We start from the raw sequence: 24,004 nt of genomic DNA on the forward strand, positions 1-24,004 counted from the left end.
TTAAAATGAAGTCTGAATTCCACAGAGAGAGAGAGAGAGGGAGTTTTAGACACTTAAATAGCAACACCTTCTTAAGATGCTCATCACCGGGCAGATCCACATGACACAATACCCAGGAAAGCATGGATCTATGTAGACACTGAAAGACTTACTATACCTAAGAAAGCAATAAAACCTTTTGATATCTCTAGAAGTAAAGTTGTTGAAAATCCCTATATGTAATACAGTACTTAATGCAATACACAAATAGTCCAGTCAAAATATGACCTGAACCCCCATCACCCCCCAAAAATTGCAGGAAATTGTTTTATTGCATTAATTTGTTGTTTCATGTGTAAATAACCATATAACAAAAGTTTACCAAAATTGAGTTACCAAAAATGGGTCACCTAATATTCTGGTTAGGAAGGCAGTTAGCTCTTCCATACTTTGATAAGTGGCAATTTCAGTGAACAAGTGACTTAACAAATGTATAAATAACGTTTACCCCATTATTCAAGGTTTATAAGAAGTTTATAGGTGGAGTCATAATGTTGTAATGTCATCCTGTCATGAGGTCAAATTTGTTGGTACACACACTCATTTAGTTTATTGAGCCACTCAAGCTTTGAGATGTTACTAACATTAATTTCTTCCAATTGTTAACATGTATTCTGGGGATAAGTCATGCATCTTCTCTACCCTGCAGTACCTTTGCAAAATTGCACATGATCACAAGTCCCCAGCAGTTGTGACACTTGATCAGCCACTGTATTGGAAAGTGTCCCAAATCAAACATGAGGTGCCTGCAGACAGTCCGGTTCGAGATGTGGTATTGCTGTTGGGATGCTTCCACACTAATGAATCTTCTGGGTGTGATAGGAACGTTGATGGACGGCAGTGGAGTAAACAAAATCCTGGGAACCATCTATGGCAAGAATGCAGTACAGCACATCTGGTCATGAAAAGCAGTTCAGCGTGCTCTCCGTGGTCAACTGCTCCTTGACCAGTGTCTCACACAACAGGTTGTAGAACGGATCATTTGTGACGACCCTGATTTCGCAAAACTTGTGAATGAAACTGAAGAGCATTATATCCAAACGCTGACAAAAGACACAACACTGGATTCGCTCATCTCATCTGTTTGTCTAACTGCTACTGACCAAGTCTTGTCTACTTTGGTCTTGTCTACTAAGAGAAAAGAATTATCAGCTCATTCTAAAACAAGCAAACTCTGGCTTAGTTACCAACAAATGTTAGGCATTGTCAGGGGGCTTATCAAGGCTGATCACAAAGGATCCTGGGTTATGCACCTCCATGCCATCGCTGACTGTTTGCCCATATTCGCCGCAGCTGGACATGCAAACTACTTAAAATCAGCCTACCTTTACCTCCAGTCCATACACAAACTAGAACAGGACCACCCATCCGTCTTCCATAGGTTCATGAATGGCTTGCATGTCATCAGGCGTACTGATCAGTACTGGGCTGGCCTTGGATGTGACCTGATAATCGAACAAGCTCTTATGAGATCCATCAAAACTACAGGTGGACTCACATGGGGAAGTGTAATGTCTGACCATCAAAGAGCCCTGTGGACTATGTCTGTTCCAGTGTCTTCAACGTACAGTGAGGTAATGCACATTTTTACAGGCCAGGAGGCTACAGGGTCAAGGATGAAAAGAGATCATGAGGACCTGGAGAAAATTGCATGCAAATTACAAGCATTTTCTCCTTTTGCTGATGAAGCATCGCTGCACAATATTATAACAAGTGTAAATGAAAATGAGGATGTGAACGTCCATGACCTGTTTACTATTGGCAAGGAAACACTAGCATAAATGGAAGGACAGTCGGTGTTTTCCTTTTCATAATGAAGGAATATGAAGGCAAGGACCTTGACATCAGCGTAAAAAATCAGAATTGCCGAAGACAGTGCAATAGACTTAGCTTTGTTGTTCCAAAGGTTTCTTGTTGTGTCTCAAACTGCAGAGCTTTCACTTGATGAGATTATGAACTACGAACTCTTGCCCTATCCTCAAGCACTCTTTGAAGCAAAACATGTCTTATGGAAGGCAGACAAAGCACAACTGATGCAGGCTTTTAAAACCCGTGTCACTGCCATTTCGGATGAAGTAATCCTGGAGACTGCTCCTGAAGCAGAACACCATGTCTTAGATGGAGGTTCCCTTCTCCGTCGGTTGAAGTGGTCTGATGTAAGGACCTACACCTCCATTGCCAACGACTATGCAGCATTCACAGTGAAACACTATGGCAAGGCTATGGTAGTCTTCGATGGTTACAGTGGTGGTCCAAGTACAAAGGACAGTACACATCAGCGACGAAGACAAAATTGTGACGGTCATAAGGTGAATATCACTGAAACAACAAAATTCACTGGAAAAATGGAGGATTTCCCTTCTAATAACGAGAACAAACAGACACTGATCCATATGATTGCCGATTGCATAAAAATCAGAGGATGTCATGTGATACATGGTATGGGAGATGCTGACTTGGACATTGTGAGGACAGCAGTATCAATGTCATCTGAAAAAACTGCTACCATGCTCATAGGCGAGGACACAGATTTGTTAGTACTACTGCATCATTATGCATCTCTCAGTGATGGTAAAAAGCTCTACTTCAGGTCAGATAAAGGGAGTCCTAATGTAGTGTATGACATAATGGTCATAAAGCAAGTTCTTGGTAACGAGGTCTGTCAAAGTTTGCTGTTTTTGCATGCGTTCACAGGATTCGACACCACTTCCAGGTGACCCAATCCTGCAAATATGTGCAAAGATCTGTAGTACACCTGGACAAGACATGAATGTTATTGTAGACTCTGGGTGTGCACTCATGGTGTCTCTGTTCAGTGGCAAACCTGGGGACAACATATCTGCTGTCAGATATAACTGTCTTTGCAAAAAGTGAGTGCAGCAAAAAACTTTGTGACACCTGAACGACTGCCTCCAACATCTTCGGCTACAAAGTATCATTCTCTGAGAAGTTATCTCCAGGTAGTGCAATGGATGGGTAAGGGCGATGATATGGACGTCACTAAATCGAGGTGGAGCCTACAAACCAACAAACTAGCACCAGTGATGACTGACACTGCATCAGCACCAGAAACACTCCTGAAAATGATATGTTGCAGCTGTTCTGGTGTTTGTAATACACACCGTTGTACACTTGTCGAAAGCAAGGGCTAGACTGTTCTCGTGCATGTGGTCAATGCCAAAATGGCCATTGTTACAGCATGCATCATGATTCAGTATCAGATGATGAAGGGGAAATGTGAAATATGGAAATATGAAGCATTAGTCGCCATATTTGTATGACACCATTTTGACCCATTTCCAGTACCCCAATTTTGGTAAACTTTTGTTGCATTAATGTCCACACATAAAATAATAAATCAACACTAAAACAATTTCTAGCAATTTTTTTTTAGGGTTATTGCCTACTTTGCCTAGACTAAAACCTCTGTTTTTTATATAAGGCCAAGGTTGTCTCTTGACTTGATTAAGGATAGATTTTGAGGTATCTTTAAAAACCACTTTGTTTGGAGGAGACAGTAAAGTCTCCAACAAGTTAAGTGCGACATGTAGAGGTTTTAGTGGAACTGTATGGAATTCAGCAGTTTGATTAGATCTTTCCTAAACTGAAGAATATGAGAGACCTCTACAGCAAGAGTGAAGATATAACTGTCATTCAAAATTTATCCTTCATCTTGAACAATATAAAATCACCATTTATATAGCAATATATTCATTTTACATTGTTACCAAGATAGAAACATTTTTCAATTTTCATAAAAAAACAGCACCTTGGGTACTTCAAACAGCAAGGGGCCATCACTGGCCAAACACTTAAATTACATTTCATCTATGTTAATCATGCAATTTCTGAAGAAATAGTCTTGTACTTGAAAATATATACAAATTATGACATATAAGAGTGCCAAGGGAATGAGAAGATGGAACTTTGGAAGGCTGATGTGTAGTGCAAAGTCTACATCATCCTTTCCTTTATTTCCTTCAACTTCACCTTCATTTTGTGCAATATCTGTACATTGCAAAACAGAATACCTTCTCCTCCAGTCTAAGCCATAGACCCCTTGAATAGAAGGACTAGTGACTCACGTTCTTGGGATGCGAAACTTTTGTCCCACTATTTTAGGACATAGTGCATTCAGTATATGTAAACAATAATATTATACATAGAATGTGTAATGGAAAATTCACCACATTTCTGATGTTTTTATGTCACCAGGGGTTCAGTTGTTTTACCTAGAAAGGATATATTGAAAAAACTACTTCTAAATTGTGAAAACTTGGTGTAACTTTTTCAAAAGCTTCAACTTCAGCAGCATCTTGTGAAAATTCATTTTGATGAAGTGAAGCTCATAGAAGCACTTAGGTTCTCAGGTGGTCATGTTGCAGGTTACGCTCAAAATGATTTTCCTGTGATACTGAAGTTTTCGCAACACATGCTTTGTTCACTGAAGTTGTCTGCCATTTTGGTGGTCCTAAATATATATACTGCGCATTCACCCTGTTGTAAAACTCAATGCAAATCAACTCAAGATAGTTTTACTATAAGCTTTAGTAGCGGTTAGCAATGCTGGTGGTACTATAATTTGTGTAGGGGGTAATTGCAATACAAATGTTGCAGTTTATGGTAAATTAGGTGTCCCTGGTAAAGTCTTCGTAAATGCTATAAATTCTCATGCATTCCTTGTTTTTGACTATGTTCATTCTTTCAAAAGTGTAAGAAAAAACTGGATAACCGTTCCTGATAATGAACTTTGTTTCACAAAAGATGGAAAAACATGTTGCAAGATAGAAGGACATAGAAGCACTGTATGTTGAAGACAGGAGAAACAGCATCCGTTTAGCCAAGATCTTATACAAAGTAATATACCCAAAGCCTTTACAGAGACAAAGCGTACCTTGCGTTTGCTAAATCTTCAAGTGACAGCGCCATCATTTTTATTAAGCTCATCACTAATTGATTCCACATGATAAATGTGAAAGATAAGTATTCCGTTATTAACATGCATGATGAGTGTCGTCAACCACTGACCAAAAACTGAACTACTTTTAAGAAACTTGAAGAAACTTGTGATGTTATATCCTCTTGTGCATGGTCAGGTGGTTGAGGTCAGATGCGAAAGCTCACAAAGTAAACAGCAGAGGCATTGGTGCTGTCTTCAAGAGCCAACACTGAGGCTGCAGTTACTATTGACTCAGCACAACTTCATCTATGTTGTACCGAGTGTTTGCTGATGAGCCCCTTGAAAAGTTCTTTGGCCAAGCCAGAAAATGCAATGGGGGTTATTTCTACATTGATATTGTAGATATCAAGGCAGCTGCAGATTCCAAGAACATCCATGCCCTTTTGAAATATGAGTCTATGCCGCACCAGTCTCATATACCTTGTACCTCTATCATTTGCATTGAAGATTATCACTTTGACATCACTACTGCTGACACGGAAGACCTAATTAAATCTAATGACAGTATAAAACGCAAAATTATTTTCTTTTCACTGGATATCTAGAGTACAAATTTCGAGGTAAAAATCTGAGGGTCAAAACTGAAGATAACGATGACCCTCACATTAATTAAGAGCTTCTCACAAACTTAAATAGTGGACTAACTGTAGGTAACTCAAACTCTCAACAATGCATTTCGTACATTCAGCCTATAAAATGTTTGATAAGTGCAACTTGAATTGCTGTCGAGCTCATCTCTGCTAAGCTTTAGCTTATATCAATGGTCCATCGGTTGTAATTCACGGAGCATCTTACTCTGTCAAACATCTTTATGATAGCATTTGTACTCGATAACAGTAATAAATAAAGACAACTTGGCAGCTTGAGAAGAAAATAAAAACTATCTGCTTAACTTGTATCAATTATCTTGTCTCATGAGTTACTATATTGTTTGCCTTAGGCACGTTCCTGATGTGCTCTCCAGGATTAATTGCTCTCGTATGACTTTTTCAGCACATGGTAACTTATATTGTGTTTTCCATTGTTTCAATTGAGAGAATATACAATATTCTGGGTGATTTTGTGCTTTTTTTATGAGATTTGACCTTAAAATTACCTTCAGATGACCTTTAGGACGTTGAAGTTATGACAGATGAATTTCTCTGCCTTCAAAGCCCCTATGAGACACCAAAATAAAGGCTCTACCATGTATTTGACACAAATTACGGTGGGACCCAAGTGTCAGATACTGAGCATAGAGGTTACAAGTCTTTCTATTTGAGGGGTCTATGGTCTAAGCAGTTATTAGCGTTTATCACTTTCTGTCCTTCACTCTGTGATACTTCTTGCTAATGGTGTTTTCCACAAAAGTATTTATCTTTATTTGCCTTCTGATTTCAGCTTTTACTTATGCTAAATCCTTTGGGATGGTTACTAAAAAATATCTGAAATCCATGCAATAACTTTGTTATGAATCTATCTATCTAATGTGAACTCTTAAAACCCACAAAAATATTATAATTTCAACCTAATCACATTAGTATTCTCTAGTTTTCTGTACTAACAAATATACGCAAGTGCTTTTTTCATAAAAATCACATCTTTCCTTTATAACTCTCTAATACCAAATGATATAAATCTATGCACTATACGTAGTATTGTACAGACGAAAACATTTTCTCACATCTATTTCTTCCATCAAGGCATGGAAGTTATTTCCACAATACACTTTATTTTTTCTTAAAAGATGATTTCACAAAAATAAGCAAGCCATCACTAATCATTGCACAATTTATTTTTGTATTAAACACAAGAATAATTTACTTACTTGAAATCAAATGGTGGTGGTTTTTCACCACCACCCTTCCCACTCTCAGGATCAACAAAAGTCAATGATTTCAATTTACGAGGTACTGCAGCTGCTTGACCTGCCAATGCATACAGATAAATACTATAACAGCACATACTACTTGCACAAGTGTCCCACTGCACAGGAATTAAGTTTAAGGTTACCTAGGAATTAAGTTTGGGGTTACCTAGGAATTAAGTCTGAGGAAACAGAGTACTCTACTTTGGGTAGAATATTAATGTAGCAAGGGATTTCTAGCTTTGAAAAGTTTACATTGTAACAAAAGTTGTTAGCAACATAAAAGAACATTACAAGAAGCAATGTTTTTGCTAAAAGCATGCATAACAAATTTTAGACTGGAGAACATTGCAGAGAGGAGATATTAAAAGATGCAAAGCATAGCTAAGTATATGGAAAACCAAGACAAAAATATTTGTACATTATTACTATTAAGAAATTTTACATATGTAAACAATAAACATTACCTACTATGAGATTCAGGGCCTCTGTAACACGGTTTTTTCACAATAACTTTTTATCTATGCATTTCACAAAATATAATGCTTATTCAGAATACACATCATGTCTACACATAAATTTTGACTGTATTCTGCATTACGTAGGTTGAATAAATTTGGTACTTATAATGTTAAAGTGACTTTTTTTGAAGATGGGCCAACTTACTCAGAGAAAAGGTTTCGAACGCACTCGTTACGTAACTTATGACAGGATTTCTTCCCTCTTTCTCGATGGATGATAGGCTATACGTAACGAAGGCTATGCCTCTGGCAACAATGACATACAAATTTAAATACAAGGAAAGCAGTACACCTTTATGAACTCTGAAACCTCTCCACTGATAATTGTCATAATGAACAAACCAGCAAAATATGTTAATAAATACAAAAACACTTCGATTATTAGTCTAACTCCCAAAATAAGTTTCCTAAGAAATTACTGTCACAATCAGATTGACAAGATGTAGGGAATAGTTGGTAATTTTCAAAAACAGAGTAAACGAGCTTGATTTGATAACTGCTGTATCCAATGTATAGCAATTTTTATCTATTGGTTATCTACCTATTTACTAAAAAAAATAGCCGGTACTGTATTTTGGCTTTAAACGTTCACCAATAATTATCATCAGAATGATGACTTCATGAGGTTCCACCCACTTTGGCCTCATTATAATTCAGGGTAACATTGAAGGCTATCATGGGCATTGTTGGATTAGAAAATTTAACTTCTGGCTATAAAAACTCATTTCTCGAGTAGTTGTAAGAAGTGCTAAATGATCATCAAGGATCCCAGCAGTTGGCCTAAATGTTTAATTCATGTATATTACTGCTATTACTACTGTTGCGGAACTACTGCTACAGTAGCATTACTTCGCTTGCACAGATACCCCACCCACATCTATGTATTGTTCTGCCATTCATAAAGTCTTTGGGTTTCAGAGCTGATGGAATAAGGTGAATGAGTTTCTGTCTGGGGGATGGGCGGGGAAACATTTCATCAAAAGGTGTTTACCTTGCTTACGTAATGAATGTTTTTTTACTCTTGGCTCGTAATCATTGGCCATGTCGTCGGCTGGATCATTTTTACTCTATAAAAACTAAAACTATCGGGTTTAGGTTATTGATAATGCTGACAAAATTTGTGTGTGGTTGTAAAATATACATATGTCAACTTTCAGCTACATCCGATGCTTTGATAAGGAGCAAAGTCCAAAAAACCATGTTACAGAGGCCCTGAATCTCATAGTAGAACGTCTTAACACTATCACTACTATATATGTAACTACAGTAATCTCTTGATTATCCAGATTAATGGAGCCAAGATCCTGTCAGGTAAAGGCACAATCCAGATAGGTTAAAGGCACAATCCAGATAGGTATAAGTAAAGAAACTCTACGGGTGTAAAATGGCAACTCCATACCCATCCTCCCCTCAACTTCTCAATAGTCCGGGGCCCAAACCCTTGATTTTTAAGGAACCTGGTTTTGCCAGATAGTTTTTTTTCTCTGTTGTTTCTTGCAGCCTGGGAGTAGCTCTTTAAGATTTAGGGGGGTGCCCAGTCATATCCCTTGAGCATTTCGAGATATTAAGCCCTTTCCATCTGATTATTGTTGGACGCGCCCATAATTGAAAAAAATCATTTTCCGTATTTCTAATTGAATTATATCCGCCTGGGGTTTAGGTATTTTCCTATTGTTTTCTGTATACTAATATTTTACAAAATATTTACTATGCATATTTTAAACCATAAAATTGATAAAAGAAAACTTTTTATTTTATACTGAAATTTCAGGGGTACAACGCAAAACTTAGCAGGGAGCAGGGTCATCTTCCACAGCCCAAGACAAAAGCTGTCTTCTTACCTCTGATTGACATGAAACCCTCCGATCAAGATACAATGTTGACTGCCATGATGAGAGTGAAAGAACTTACAGCTCAAACAGACCAGACATTCAGCATCTTGACGTGCGACCAACAGCTCTACAGAGTTGCTGTGCAGATTGCATGGGACCAGCCAGAAACTTTCAAAGATATGTACCTTCGTCTAGGTGGGAGGCATGCTCTGATGAGCTTTGTGGGGGCCATTGGATCATTGATGCCTGAAAACTGAAAGTGGGCTTTCTGATGTTCTTTCAGAAGTATTTGGAGGGGTTCCTAAGATGCTAAGCGGCAAAAAGTTCCCTCAAAACGTTCGTGCCCTTCGAATGATGGCGGTGGAGGTAATCCGCAGCCTGTTCATTGGTCATCATTTCATGACTGCAGATGACATGATGAAAGCATTAGTTCAGATTGCCACTGAGAGTAGGACAGTGAAACTGTGGGTTGAGGTCTCGGTCAAGCCTGTATTGCTGATGATGACGTATATCAGTGCTGAACGCGAGGGTGACTGGCTTCTTCATCTGGCGACATTCTGAAAGATGCTTCCGTATTATTTTGCAGTGGGTCACGTCAATTATGCTCGGTATGGTCTATACTATGTCCGTTCCATGGATAAACTCCCATCTCATGTTGAGCGCCTCTTCCTGAAAGGACAACACATCATGCACCACGTACGTGGTATTTGGAATGGACTCTAGAGTAGCCAATTCATAGAATCGACCTTCATGAGGTACGGACATAGTTCAGGAGGGATCATAGGCATAACACTTAAGCAGATAGCACTGAAAATATAGGCACTTAGTCGTCACATCTTCTGCAGGATGGAATCCCAGATGCTAAAAATGGAAGAGGAGACGGAGGCCAGCAGGATCCAGTTGCACCACAAAGAGGAGGGCAAGTCAAGGATTCAAGCTGATAGAAAGGACAGAGATGGACTTCGAAGTAAACCTGACTCGAGCATGGATCCCCTTGACCCCAAGCAGCATCCAGATAGAAGCACTGTCAACATCGTCAGTGGGAAGATAGCCCCAGCATCTGTCAACATCGAAAACTCAGTACTGATCAGAGAAGGAATGTTGGAAGGTTTTGAGAAGACTTGGCCAGGAGGGTTTTAAGCAAAATTTCCATGAAAGTGGAGACTATGGCAGCATCATGCACGTCTGTAAAGATTGGTAACTCAGAAGTGTATGATCTGAATGCCATCTACTCAAGATTCATTGCATTGTTATCTAGTGACCGAGAGATTGATGTGAAGGATGTCTTCTCTTATGAGCTAGCTCCTGTCCCAACGGCAATGTTCACGAAAAATGGAATGAAGATTGGTAGATCAAAGTCCACACTCAAGAGGTCGCTCCGGATAGAAGTCTCTCGAAGGAATACTGGTAATGCAGATGTCACTGTTATAGATGGATCGGCCCTTCTTTGGACAATACATTGGCCTACGGATGGTTGCGTAGCTGATTTCGTTGTGAAGGTCAAGAAAAGGATAGCTTTATATCTAATCAATAGTGACGTCTACCTCATCTTCGACAGGTATCATGAGTATACCATTAAGTCCACAACACGAGATGGAAGAGAGACAGGAGTTACACGGAAACATCACCTTCTTTGAACAACAAAGTTGCCTGCCCAGAAGGTTATCCTGTCTTCAGTTGTAAACAAGAAACAGCTGATTCAAAGCCTATTTGATGAGCTGACTCAAGATAGGCTGTTCCATTTACAGAGTACCAGAGAACACAAGTTGGTTGTCACTAGCGAGGATAGTTGTCCCCTTCGAGTCAAAAACAAAGAAAGAGAGACTCGGTACGATCTGGAAACCCACCAAGAAGAGGCTGATATAATCATAATCCAACAAGTCTTGCATTTTGTTGGGGAGGCCAGACAAATTACTGTTATCTCTGATGATACTGATGTTTTCGTTCTACTCCTGTATCACTACCAAATGGCAGGAGTGGAAGTGCCACTTACCATGGAATCACCGAGCAAGGTAAGGGCAATATTGGACATCAAAATGACACAGGCTCAGCATAGGGACATTATGAAGAACCTGTTACCAGCACTTGCTATATCAGGATGTGATACCACGGCTTGCTACTTCGACATTGGTAAAGGTACAGTAGTCAAAATCCTGAAAGTCGGATGTGACCAATCAGCTATCGGAAATGTTGATGTATCCCTCCCAGAAGTGATTGCTCAAGCCACTCGTTTCATTTCAGCTTGTTACGGGTTCAAGGAAAGCCGAGATATGTCACACACCAGACTGCTTGTATGGGGAAAAAAAGAGTGGGAAAGGCCACACGTCTTCTCCCAATTTAGCTGCCCTACCACCTACGAGAGAGACATTCATAGAAAATTTGAAGAGGGCACATTTTCAGACAGTCTTATGGCAATCAATCGAAGCCAACCCAGAGCTAAGGCCGGAGGAATATGGATCGAAGAGGGCCACAGCAAACAAGACACTATGCCCCACTTCTTTACCAGACAACACAAAACCTGCCCCTGACTACATATTAGAAATGATCAAATGTGGCTGCAAAACTGATTACCCTTGTAGCACCATGAAATACAGTTGCAGGGTTAAAGGTTTACCTTGCACCATGTTTTGTGCATGCTTCAGTGTTGGTTGTTTGAGACTTCAGTAGCCTGAACTAGCCACCATGTGTAATTTAGATTGACAAGGTTTCTCAGTCTGACTTTCTGGCAACAGATTTCAGGACTTTTTGTTCTTATTAAATGATACTTTTGAGTCGGATAGTTGCCAAGAGGGTTCAAAATAAAAGATGTTCTCCATATACCATGTAGATAGCTAGCATTCTTCTACGGCCAGTTAAAAATATTGCATGAAAGTAAAGTTGTCGGATTTCTCATACATGAAATGACTAGAAATGGGTTAATTCACTATAGTTTACATCTAGACTTGATGTTGCTGACTGTATTGTATGAATAAATATCAGAGACAATAAACTGAGTGCATTTGATCTGAATTTTTAACATGAAAATATGGAAAAAAAGATGTTTGATGAAAATGTGAAGTTATTTCTCATTATTTCGACATGTCTGATAGAAAGGGCCTAATATCTCGAAATGCTCAAGGGATATGACTGGGCACCCCCTCAAATCTTAAAGAGCTACCCCCATGCTGCAAGAAACAGCAGAGAAAAAAACTTTATCCGGCAAAACCAGGTTCGCCCCTCTGGGCCCTGGACTACAATAGCAGATACAGTGGATCCCTGACTATTCGCATTTCAGGATTCGCATATATTTCTGTGGAACACAACTCCACGTAATTCGTGGAAAATTTACCTACTCGCTGATGTTTTCATATTATTATTATTATTATTAATTGTAGTAGTAGTAGTAGTAGTAGTAGTACTATACAGTAAATGAAACCTATTCATATGGAATAAGCCCACAGGAGCCACAGACTTGAAATTCAAGTTTCCAAAGAATACGGTGTTCATTTGGAAGAAGAAAGAGGAAGTACTGTAAGTATTGTAAAGTGAAATAAAAAAATGAGATGCCATTTATTAAAAGAGTAAATATAAAACAATAAATACAGTTGAGCATATCTAAACTATTCGCTAATTACTTTCATTTTATTTTTGTGACTAAATACATTTTAATGATAAATTATTTACTGAACTAATTTCAAATATTAATATTAACACAGCAAAATATCAATAAAATGTCTTTTTTTAAATGTTTGCCAAACGAATGACTAATGTCACCCCTATCTATGTTAACAGAAAACTATAAGGTTTGAATACTACTGTATGAAAGAAAATGTACGTGGCTGAATACTGTACTATAGGGATAACTTGATTAGTTTTTGCCTTGGTAAGAGTACAGTAACAGAAACGGTCCACCTAAAGTCCGTTTCTCTGCATGGGGAAATGGCACTGGCAGGCCTGGAAGCGGCCACAAAATGTCCCAAGACCTTCAAGAAAATTATCAAGGACAAGGGCTGCTGTCCAGAGCAAGTGTTCAATATGGACGAGACTGGCTTGTTCTAAAAAAACAAAATGCCTTCACGGACATACCTCATAAAGGACGAAGCCAGGAGCCCCAGATTTAAAGTCCAGAAGGATAGGGTTACCCTCATTTGTGGCAATGCTGCTGGCTTCATGCTGAAACCCAGGCATCATTTAAGAGGCTGCAAACCTCAGGGACCTCAAGAATAAGAACAAGAACTTGCTGCCTGTGTTTTAGATGCACAAACTCAAGGCCTGGATCATCAAAATCCTTATGTCTAACTGTTTCACACACAACTTCATCCCTCAAGTTAACCTTAATGGACGCATATCCTCATATGAGTAACAATAACAGGTTTTGAGTGGTGGACGGATTACCTCATTGAGAATCAATATTATACGCCATCGTTCTGGAGAAATTGGGTGGGAAAGGGGTTCCATTTCTTCAATAGCCCATAAATTTACTATTGGCAACTTTTAGACTGGCTCAGCTCCCCCATTCTAGGCGGCTCATGATTTAGTTATATACTTGACTTCAAGGGAGCATGTACTGCCTCTCTCTCACATGACAAAATGACAAATTTTTCTACCAATTTGTATTTTTCATACCTAACAAACCTGAGGTCTTAATAATAGGATATTTTCCAAGCGCAGCTGGTAATGGGTTAACACAATCAGAGATTCTAAGAAAGGAATCTGTGAAATCTGGCAATGCCCAAAAGCTGGTCGTGATGTTCAGTCTTTTCCCAAACCAGGAAGTAATAAAAAGTAAGAGAGGGATGGCTAGAGGTGGGCAGTATACATTAAGACCTCAGGTTTGTTAGATATGAAAAATACAAATTTATTTAAAAATTTGTCATTGTTCATATGCAGAACAAACCTTCGGTCTTAACAATAGGATAGACTTATACTTGGAGGGAGGTATAGACATCCTAAACGGGCTGGGAGTTAACCCATCTGACCACCTCCCAGAATGAAACGAGTTCCAAAGGTGCATGAATGAGTGTGAGAAGACAGATAAATTGAAATCTACAACTCAGTCATGGGATGCAATACAATGATATATGAGCAGATTCATTGCATTTAAGGGACTAAAGAAAACTCTGACTGTTCAATAACAAACCATAAAATCACAGAGGTCTGTTATTACTCCTGACCCCCCCCCCCCCCCCCTTTGGTAGCAAGCCAAGTATTTGCTACTGAATAGAGGGTTTGATTATTCATAAATATATTCAGCAAACAAACTATCAGTATGCCTATCATACTAACCTGTATCAGATCAGTCTAGCATATACGAGTCTATTCCTCAACCTGCCCGAAGGAAGAAGAATGGAAAAAAGAGAAAGAAAGAGACCAGCCCACTCACTCATTCTCTCTTCCACACAATCACCTTAGGTAAGATACAAAACTGCCCAGTCAAGGACAATGGATGAGCTACACACTTGTTGTGCAGCCACCACAGAACCCAGGGAAAACATGTCCATAGACCTGTGGGCAACATCTCTTAAATAAAAAGAGGTGAATGTGGATTGGTGTAACCAAGTACCAGTGCTCAAAACTCTATGAACAGCAAAATTTTTCTCGAAATCCAGAGGAACTTATACCTCTGATGTCATGTGCTCTAGCCTGCACAGACTCAGTGACAGAACCATCAAGAGACAAATAAGCCTGCTTGATTGCCTCACGAATCCAGAGAGAAATGGTATTCTTGGAAACCTCTTTCTTTGATCAACCCATACTAACAGAAATCCTACAACACCCCGGTCTGAGATGTCGAGTCCTTTTGAGATAGCAATGCTGGGTTCTTACATGACACAAGAAGAGCTCTTGTGAGTCATTATAAACAAAGTCACTTAATGATGGAATGGAAAAGGTGGCAAATCTGTTGGACATATGTCTTGCAGTGTTCTGAGAAAACCCTCTCGCCTGGAGGAGGTACTTGATAGTCTCCATCCGTGAAGAGACAAGGATTCTACCGACTGGTGAAACCTTTCGATGTGACACAGAAGGTCCGGAAACCATTCTGCCTGTGGCCACAGAGGAACTAGTAATGTCATCCGGAGGTTTTCAGATCTCATCACCCTGTTCAGCACCTGACGGATCAGGTAAAACTGAGGGAAAGCATACACCTCTAGGGTGTCCCAAGGGTGTTGGAAGGCATCCTCCGCCAGGGAAAGAGAATCCGGGATCACCGAACAATAAACTTCTAGTTTTCTGTTGTAGCGAATTGCAAAGAGGTCTAACATAGGCCTCCCCCAAACCTGAAAAAGCCTGTCTGCCACAACTTGATGTAGAGACCACTCCATGCCCAGAATCTGGTTCCAACGGCTCAGCTTGTCGGTGACCACATTCTTCTTACCTGGGATGTATCTTGCAGAGTTCCACCCAGTTGTCGACTGCCCACTGGTGTAACTCGACTATCAATGAATGGAGCTGGCGAGACACCAGAGCTTCCTGTTTGTTCACATAGGCGACAGCCGTGGTGTTGTTAGACATCAGAACCAACAAATGGCCCTCTATTTTCTCCCGAAACTCCTTCAGACCCAGAAAAGCTGCCTTCAACTCCAAAATGTTGCTGTGCAGTAGCTTCTCTTCCATACTCCAAACACCTGACATGATGAGGTCACCTAGATGAGCACCCCAACCTGTGAGAGATCCAAAAACAGAAGGAAGTCTGGAGGGAGGGAATTCAGAAGGAATACCTACTAAGAGATTTTGATCGCCCAACCACCAATGAAGAACTTTCCTCAACTGTTCAGACACAGGAGCTCTTTGAAGAGGGGAATATCCTCTTAGGAACCAGAAGTCTTCAGTCTCCACTGTAGGGATCGAAGATGGAGACGACCATGAGGGACCAGCTTCTCGAGGGAGGACAAAATTCTCAGAAGAGCCAGCCACTGGTGAGCCGCTGTTTTGGCTGTGAAAGGAAATTGCATGCTATCACCCGCAACTTCTCCAACCTCTGCTCTGAAGGAGGCACTCAACGCTGCTGTATATATCACCATACTTAGATAAGGGGAATTCTGACTGGGATCCAGATTCGACTTCTCTAGGTTCACTACAATGCCCAGCTCCAAACAAAATCGAAGTAGACAATCTCTGTCTTGCAGCAGCTTCTTCCTGGAGCTCGCTAAGACCAGCCAGTCATCGAGAAGACCCTTGTGAACACCTGAGGGGATGAGTTAACCCACACCAAAGGACCTGGAACTGGAATATTTTCTCTCCGAGAGCGAAGCGAAGAAACTTTCTGTGTGAAGGATGAATATGAATCTGGAAGTAAGCATCCTTCAGGTCTATTGACAGCAAAAGGTAGTCACTCACTGCTGCCAACACCGTTTGTGGGATCTCCATCTTGAACCTTGTCTTCCTGACAAAATTATTCAAGGTGGAAAGGTCAATTACCGGCCTCCAGTCGCCCGTTGCCTTTGGTACCAGGAAAATGCAACTGTAAAACCCTGGAGAAGGGCACATTACTTCCTCTATAGCACCCTTGTCCATCATCTTCAACACTTCCCCCCAAAGAGCTAAGAACTTCAGAGAATTGTAAGGGTACAGCTGACAGAGCAATGGACTGTCCCTCTACCTTCTAAAATTCCTTCAGACCCACAAAAGCTGCCTTCAACTCCAAAACACTGATGTGCAACAGAAGGAAGTCTGGAGGGAGAGAATTCAGAAGGGTTAACTAAGAGATTTCAATTGTCCAACCACCAACGAAGGTCTTTCCTCACCTCTTCAGACAGAGTAACTCTCTGAAGAGGGGAATCTCCTGCCACCTGGGTACCAGAAGTCTTCAGTCTCCACTGAAGGGCTAAAAGATGGAGACAACCATGAGGGACCAGCTTCTCAAGGGAAAACAAAATCCCCAGAAGAACCATCCACTGGTGAGCTGGCTGTTTTGGCTGTGAAAGGAAATTGCATGCTACCACCCGCAACTTCTCCAACCTCTGCTCTGAAGGAAGCACTCTCAATGCTGCTGTATATATCACCATACTTAGATAAAGGGAATTCTGACTGGGATCCAGATTCGACTTCTCTAGGTTCACTACAATGCCCAGCTCCAAACAAAATTGAAGTAGACAATCTCTGTCTTGCAACAGCTTCTTCCTGGAGCTCGCTAAGACCAGCCAGTCATCGAGAAGACCCTTGTGAACACCTGAGGGGATGAGTTAACCCACACCAAAGGACCTTGAACTGGAATATTTTCTCTCCGAGAGCAAAGTGAAGAAACTTTCTGTGTGAAGGATGAATATGAATCTGGAAGTAAGCGTCTTTGAGGTCTATTGACAGCAAAAATTCATTGTCCCTCACTGCTGCCAACACCGCCCATGGTGTCTCCATCTTGAACCTTGTCTTCCTGACAAAATGATTCAAGGTGGAAAGGTCAATTACCGGCCTCCAGTCGCCTGTCGCCTTTGGTACCAGGAAAATACAAATGCAAAACCCTGGAGAAGGCCATATTACTTCCTCCATCACACCCTTATCCAACATCTTCAACACTTCCCCCGAAGAGCTAAGAACTTTGGAGAATTGTACGGGTATGACTGAACGAGCAATGGACTGTCCCAGAGAGGGGGAGAGTAGTCGAATGGTAGTAGATATCCCACTCGCAGAACTTCTACTACCCACTTCTCTGCTCCATAATCTCACCACTTGGCCCGCCAGGCATCCCCCTACCTGTGGCAAGGGAGAGGGAGAGGCGCCCATACTATTGACGACCACCTCTGCGCCTTCCTCTATATCCCCTCCCAGGCTTGTAGGGACGGGATTGAAAGGGACGCTGCTTATTTGACTCAGCCTGAGAGGAGGCCCGCAGGACCCTAGCCAAAGCAGATCCCTTAGGAGACTTGACAGGCGAGGATCTTTTTACTTGTCTCTCAGGAAGAGGAGGAGGGGGACGATGCAAACATGCCTCCGACTTCGAAACTGCTTGGTGGTCCAACCTGCCTTTGGTATCAGCCCATCGCCGATCAATCACATTTTCTAACTCCGTCCTAGTGAACAGTAATTGAGAATCCAGAAGATCCCAATTTTGGAGTCCTGACAAGGACTCAGAGTCCACTAAGCCTGGCACCTTTGAAAAAGCTGTGTCTCTCCTAGCTAGAAGAAGGTTAGCCCATAAGTTAGTGCTAAGGTGGACTAGATAGAAGAACACCTTACCACCGGACTGCAACAGCCTAGCGAGGGAAGACAAACTCGCTAACCCCTCTACTGACAAATCAGAACCGATCCTGGCTATTGCTACTGACCATAAGTCTACCCACGAGACCGTCTGAAAAATGGAAGCAGCTGTTGACTCCACAGTCAGGGCTTTCTGAGATGACAAAGGACCTTCCGACCTCACCTGCTCTAAGGTTAAACCAGGCCTGAGATGAATCACGTCTGGGTTAAGGTAACGAGGCATCAGATGAACTGAATTAGTTGAATAACACTTCCTATGCCGTATGAGAGGAGGAGGAAGAAACTTGGACGACCCCTTCGAACACAGAGCCATCCCGGTCCTGCAACAAAGTGTTCACATGCTGGAAGACGGACTGAGCATGGCCCGACAGAGGAAGCTCAAAAGAAGACTTAGGGTCATGACAGGCACCCAGCAAGGCTTCCAAACATGTAGGTGTGATCGAAGACTGAGCTTGAGTCCTACACTCAAGATTGTTGAACCCACGAATGAGGTCAAAAACCTCTGAAAAGGAAGACGAAAACTCTTGACTGTCTCCCTCCTCCTGCTCTGGCAAAGGATACCGACGACGAGAAGAAGCATGTTTGGGAGACGATTTGATAGAGGATCTAGCCTTCTGAATATCAAATGCAAGGGCGGCACCTCTAACACACGGAGAACCAACTAACGAAAGCTGTTGCGTGTCCACCAACAACGACACTAGAGCCCAATCCCTGCTCAAACCTAGTCCAAATTCGTGTGAAGAACCAGGTACACCACCAGTGAAACGATCACGTACACATACGTCATGTGAAGCACATACACGTTCACATGAGGAACAGCATACATGGCTGTGCAATGATACAAGGTACACATTTGTGAGAAGTCGATGGAGCCCGGTCCCGAGACACAGAACGTGAATGAAGTGAGCTTCTTGAAGGTGAACAATTCTCAGGGTCAAGACCTCTATCAGGCGAACAAGGAACCCGTCCTTGGACCACATCTTTATTGATTGAAGAATCCTTACATACAGCCTGAACCACCTTCACCTCTGCAACCTTAGACCTCTTGATTGGAGCCTTATCATCCTTACGACGACAAACTGGAACCGAGGTAGACGAAGGAGGAGCAGTTCCAATCACACCAGCGCATACGTGCAAGCCAGAGGCATGTCTGTATACAGAAGATGAAGGCTCCACACTGTTATGAATATGTCCATGTGGAGAGACACGGTTGTGAAGGGAAGATGTCGATGGATTACCAGTATGCATAGCGGAGACTTGGCCAAGCAGCAAAGACGAGGAAGGGCCCTTTCTGCAGGATCCACTGCCAGAACCACGAACGCTAAGCCAAGATGGAGAGAGACAATCATGAGGGGAAGTAGGCAAAGTGTTCCTCTTGGTAGAACGACCACGGATGTGCATGGGAAGAGACCCGGACGTGAGAGGTAGAAGGCAAAACACTCCCTCTGCTCAAAGAAGGAGAAATCGCAAAGTCCTTGATCCTCCAACGTCTGATGCGATGACAACAAGGCGGCAATGGCGGTGAAGAAGGAGAGGAAGAAGCAACTTCTTCCCTATGAGACCTCTTAGCAGCAGGAGGTGGAGAAGAGACCTTCCGTTTATGGAAAGTCTCCTTCGCAGCGAATGCAGAGAACTTCTCTTCCAAAACAGAGTCCAGCCTCTTGAAGACTGCCTGAAATAAAGCCTTGGACAGCTTAGCGAGCAAGGACGATAACATCATAGCTGGAAGGGATGACATCATAGCGGCGGGACAAGTGGATGCTGGGAGTGATTTCACGACCTCTTATAACCAGAGCTGGTAGATGGCCTCACTGGCAAAGCTGACCCACACGAAGGCTGCCCGCGAGACCCAGCATAGATGAGACCAGGGGGAGGTGGGAGAACAGTGGGAGCTGAGGGGGGTACGGACCTCCACTCCATGAAATGAGACAACAAACCCTCCCAAGAGGGTGAGCACCATAGCCGAAGCGATGCCCAGACCGCCAATATTTTGGGTGACTCCGAATCTGGAACTGGAACCCGAGGGAGAGGGAGAGCTACATTACACATAAAATCAGCTTTTGGCACTCCCGATACTTCCATCGACGAATCACTGTAAGAAAAGGAAGGAGACACTGGAACACCAGAATTAGCATCACATGAAGGAGAAGGAGCAGCCAAATTGTCCCGAAGAGGCAAAGAAAACCCTTCCGAAGAAGGAAGAGTTGAAACTCTGCTCCCTCTTCTTATAAAATAACTTCCACTGAGCCTTAGGCCAGGCACGACATTTCGGGCAAGGATTGTCCCAGTACAAAAATTAGCTCTGCACCTACTGCAAGTTGTATGAGGATCTGTAACCGAAACCACCAAAAATCTCGAGCACAGGAACCCTCGGACACTCGGGCACATATGCTGGCAAGGTCGTGGAGACTCGTAAGAAGCCATTACACAGGAACACACACACACAACACACTGAAAAGAACAGAACATGGGCAAAACACAACCGGCTTGGAAGTAGAGCAAAGAGTAAGCGTCTTACTCTTCAAAGTGGTTAGAAGACTGAGCGTCACGAGGTTGTGTGCGGTTGCTGACAAGCTTTCACTTCATAAACACAAGCATTTCCAGATCTCACAGATTCCTTGCTTACAATCTCTGATTGTTGTTTTAACCGGTTACCAGCTGCACTTGGAAAAATCCCAGTTTTTTAAAGTAAATTGTATTTTTTCTAACTATACAAACCTAGGTCCTTTACAATAGGAATTTCTTAAGGCATTAAGGAGTAGCCTGGACACGACTGCTGAATTCTTAACAAGGTGGTTCAGTAGTTAATTACCAGTCCGCTTGTTGATAGTTTCTCCAACCGGATGTAAACATTCCTATTTGCTTTCAGCCCAGGTAAAAGATTGAGGGGTGACATGAGGTGGGCACTAAGTGTAAAGGACCTAGGTTTGTATAGTTAGGAAAAATACAATTTACTTTCAAAAACTGTGATTTGTTTCTACACGATATACAAACCATCGGTCTTTACGATAGGAAGAGTCACTGATTGGTGGGAGGAATCTGAGTGAGGTCCAATGAACTGACTGAGGTTCAGCCCACCTAGGTTCCTCTCGGGGTTGTTAGAGCAAGGAAGAGGATCCAGCCACTTGCATCTGATCAGAGTTATGGAACTGCGAGTTCAGAGTCAGCCTTCTGGGCGTTTTTCATAAGGGAGAGATACAAGTTGCCTATATGGGAAAGCAAAGAACCATATATTGGTGACTATAAGGCAAATACAAGTTATGGGTTTGTATTATGTCAAGGTCCCCTTCCCTGCCTTGTAAGGGAAGGGGAGGATATTTGCTTCTATCTCTAACAAAAGGAAAAGATAGGTTACTTTAGGAGTGAATTACCTAAATCTATGCTCGGTCCGGCATGTACGGTCCACATTACTCTCTACCCGGAGGGAAAGAGTAGGGTGAAAGGGATGAAGAAGAGCCAGTCACTCTGCATTCATACTCAATCATACCATACAACAAGACAAGATGCGACTCTCTCCTGTTAGAGGAGCTGGGTAAGCTACACAACTTGTTGAGCAGCCACCACCAATCCCAAGGAAAATGTGTCCAAGGACCTGTGGGCAATATCCCATAGGTATTGAGAGGTGAAGGTGGTCTGGCTCGCCCAGACCAGATCCCTGCCTTCAACACCTGTTGAACTGACAGGTTTTTACGGAATGCGAGGGATGGGGCAATGTCCCTGACCTCGTGAGTTCTCGGACGAAGTGTACCGATGTCATCGCCAGCAGCAGAGTACACCTTCTTGATCGTCTCACGAAGCCAGTCGGAGACAGTGTTCTTGGACACCTCTTTTTTGGAACCACTGGTGCTAACAAAGAGTCGTCAACACTCAGGCCGGAGATGGTAAGTCCTCTTAAGATAGCACCGTAGTACTCTAACCGGGCAAAGTAGCATCTTATCTGGATCATCACCAACAAAGTCACTCAGGGAGGGGATGGAGAAGGACTCGAACCTAGTGTCAAGGACCGATGGATTCTGGGTCTTCGCTACGAAATCTGGGATGAAGTCGAGCGTAACCGATCCCCAACCTCTTGAGTGTTTAACGTTGAAAGAAAGACCATGCAGTTCGCCTACTCTCTTCACCAATACTGTGGCCAACAGAAAGATGGTCTTGAGGGTCAGATCCCTGGCTGAGGACTCTCGAAGTGACTCGTACGGGGCACAAGTCAAGCTCTGTAGTACAAGAGTCACATCCCATGCAGGAGGCCTGAGATCCCTGGGTGGGCAAGACCTCTCGAAACTCCTCATGAGAAGAGATATCTCGAAGGAAGATGAGGTATCCAAACCCTTCTGCTTTAGGACCAAGGCAAATGGAGCCCTATAGCCCTTTATGGCTCAGACGGAAAGGAGCTTCTCTGGGCAAAGGTAGACTAGGAAGTCCACGACCTTCTGAAGAGCAGCTCCGACTGGAGAGATACCCTGTCCATGACACCAACCACAGAGGACGGCCCACTTTCCCTGGTATACTGCTGCAGAGGACTGTCTAAGGTATCCTGCCATCTCTGTTGCTGCTCAATGAAAAAAGCCTCTCGCTCTCAAGAGATGGTGGATAACCTCCAGCCATGAAGACACAGGGACTCTACTGTATGGTGATACCGTTCGACATGCAGTTAACAAAGCAGGTTCTGCCATGGGGGGATCTCTCTATCTGGGTGCCACCAGAATAATTCAAAGATTCTGCATGATCCGCATCCTGCTGATCACTGCTTGAACCAGTCAGAACGGGGAAAAGGCACAGACTTCTAGGTTGTTCCATGGGTGTTGAAACATGTTCTCTGCAGCTACCCATGGGTCCGGAACAATGGAGCAGAAGATTTCCACATTCCTGTTGAACCGGGTGGCAAACAAGTCTAAGACTGGACACCCCCATAGGCTGAAAAGCCTTTCTGCCACGTTCTGGTGTAGGGACTATTTGGTTCCTATCACCTGATTCTGGCGGCTGAGCTTGTCTGCCACTACATTCCTCTTGCATGGAATGTACTTGGCTGACAGCTCTACCTGCATTGTCAACCAGTGTAGCTCGAGAGAGGCAAGTCCCCCTTGGAGGGCCAGGAAGGCTGCCTTGTGTTCCAGGACGTTGATGTGAAGGCACCTGTTGTGAAGGTTACACACTCCTGTAGTCAGCAACACCTCCAGGTGTGTGCCCCATCCCTCGTTCAATGTGTCTGAGAACAGGAGCATGTCCAGATGCAGGGTGGACAGATCCACTCCTACGATGAGGTTCCCGACATCTACCTACCAGTCCAAGTCTTCCCTTACTTCCTGCAAGAGAGGAACAAGGACAGACTGAAAATCCTGTAACAGGGACCAATACTCCCTCAGTCTCCACTGGAGAGGCCGAAGGTGAAGACGCCTGCTGATACGAGAGTCCAAGGGGAAAACTCTTGCTGCTACCGTGTCTATCAGCATGCCCAGATACAACGTCCTCTGCTTGGGTTTGGGATCGGACCTCTCCAGATTTGTCAAGATCCCTAGATCCTGACAAAACTTGAGAAGGCGATCCCTGTCCGGCAGCAACTGCGAGCAGGAGCTCGCCAGGACCAACCAATCGTTGAGATACCTCAAAAGATGTGTGCGAATGTGTCCAAGCCAAG

At 42.7% G+C, this 24,004-nt stretch overlaps 1 protein-coding gene across 3 annotated transcripts in view; it reads right to left on the reverse strand.

The window, feature by feature from the left end:
* LOC135222773 (uncharacterized) overlaps positions 1–24,004 on the reverse strand; it is a 241,158-nt gene that overhangs the window by 93,156 nt on the left and 123,998 nt on the right. For all 3 annotated transcript variants that reach the window (XM_064261030.1, XM_064261028.1, XM_064261029.1), the window contains exon 3: positions 6,807–6,906. In XM_064261030.1, the coding sequence (XP_064117100.1) occupies positions 6,807–6,906 (100 nt within the window). The remainder of the gene's footprint in view (positions 1–6,806; positions 6,907–24,004) is intronic.

The sequence above is a fragment of the Macrobrachium nipponense genome, chromosome 8 (assembly GCF_015104395.2).
Source record: "Macrobrachium nipponense isolate FS-2020 chromosome 8, ASM1510439v2, whole genome shotgun sequence".
Classification (NCBI taxonomy): domain Eukaryota; kingdom Metazoa; phylum Arthropoda; class Malacostraca; order Decapoda; family Palaemonidae; genus Macrobrachium; species Macrobrachium nipponense.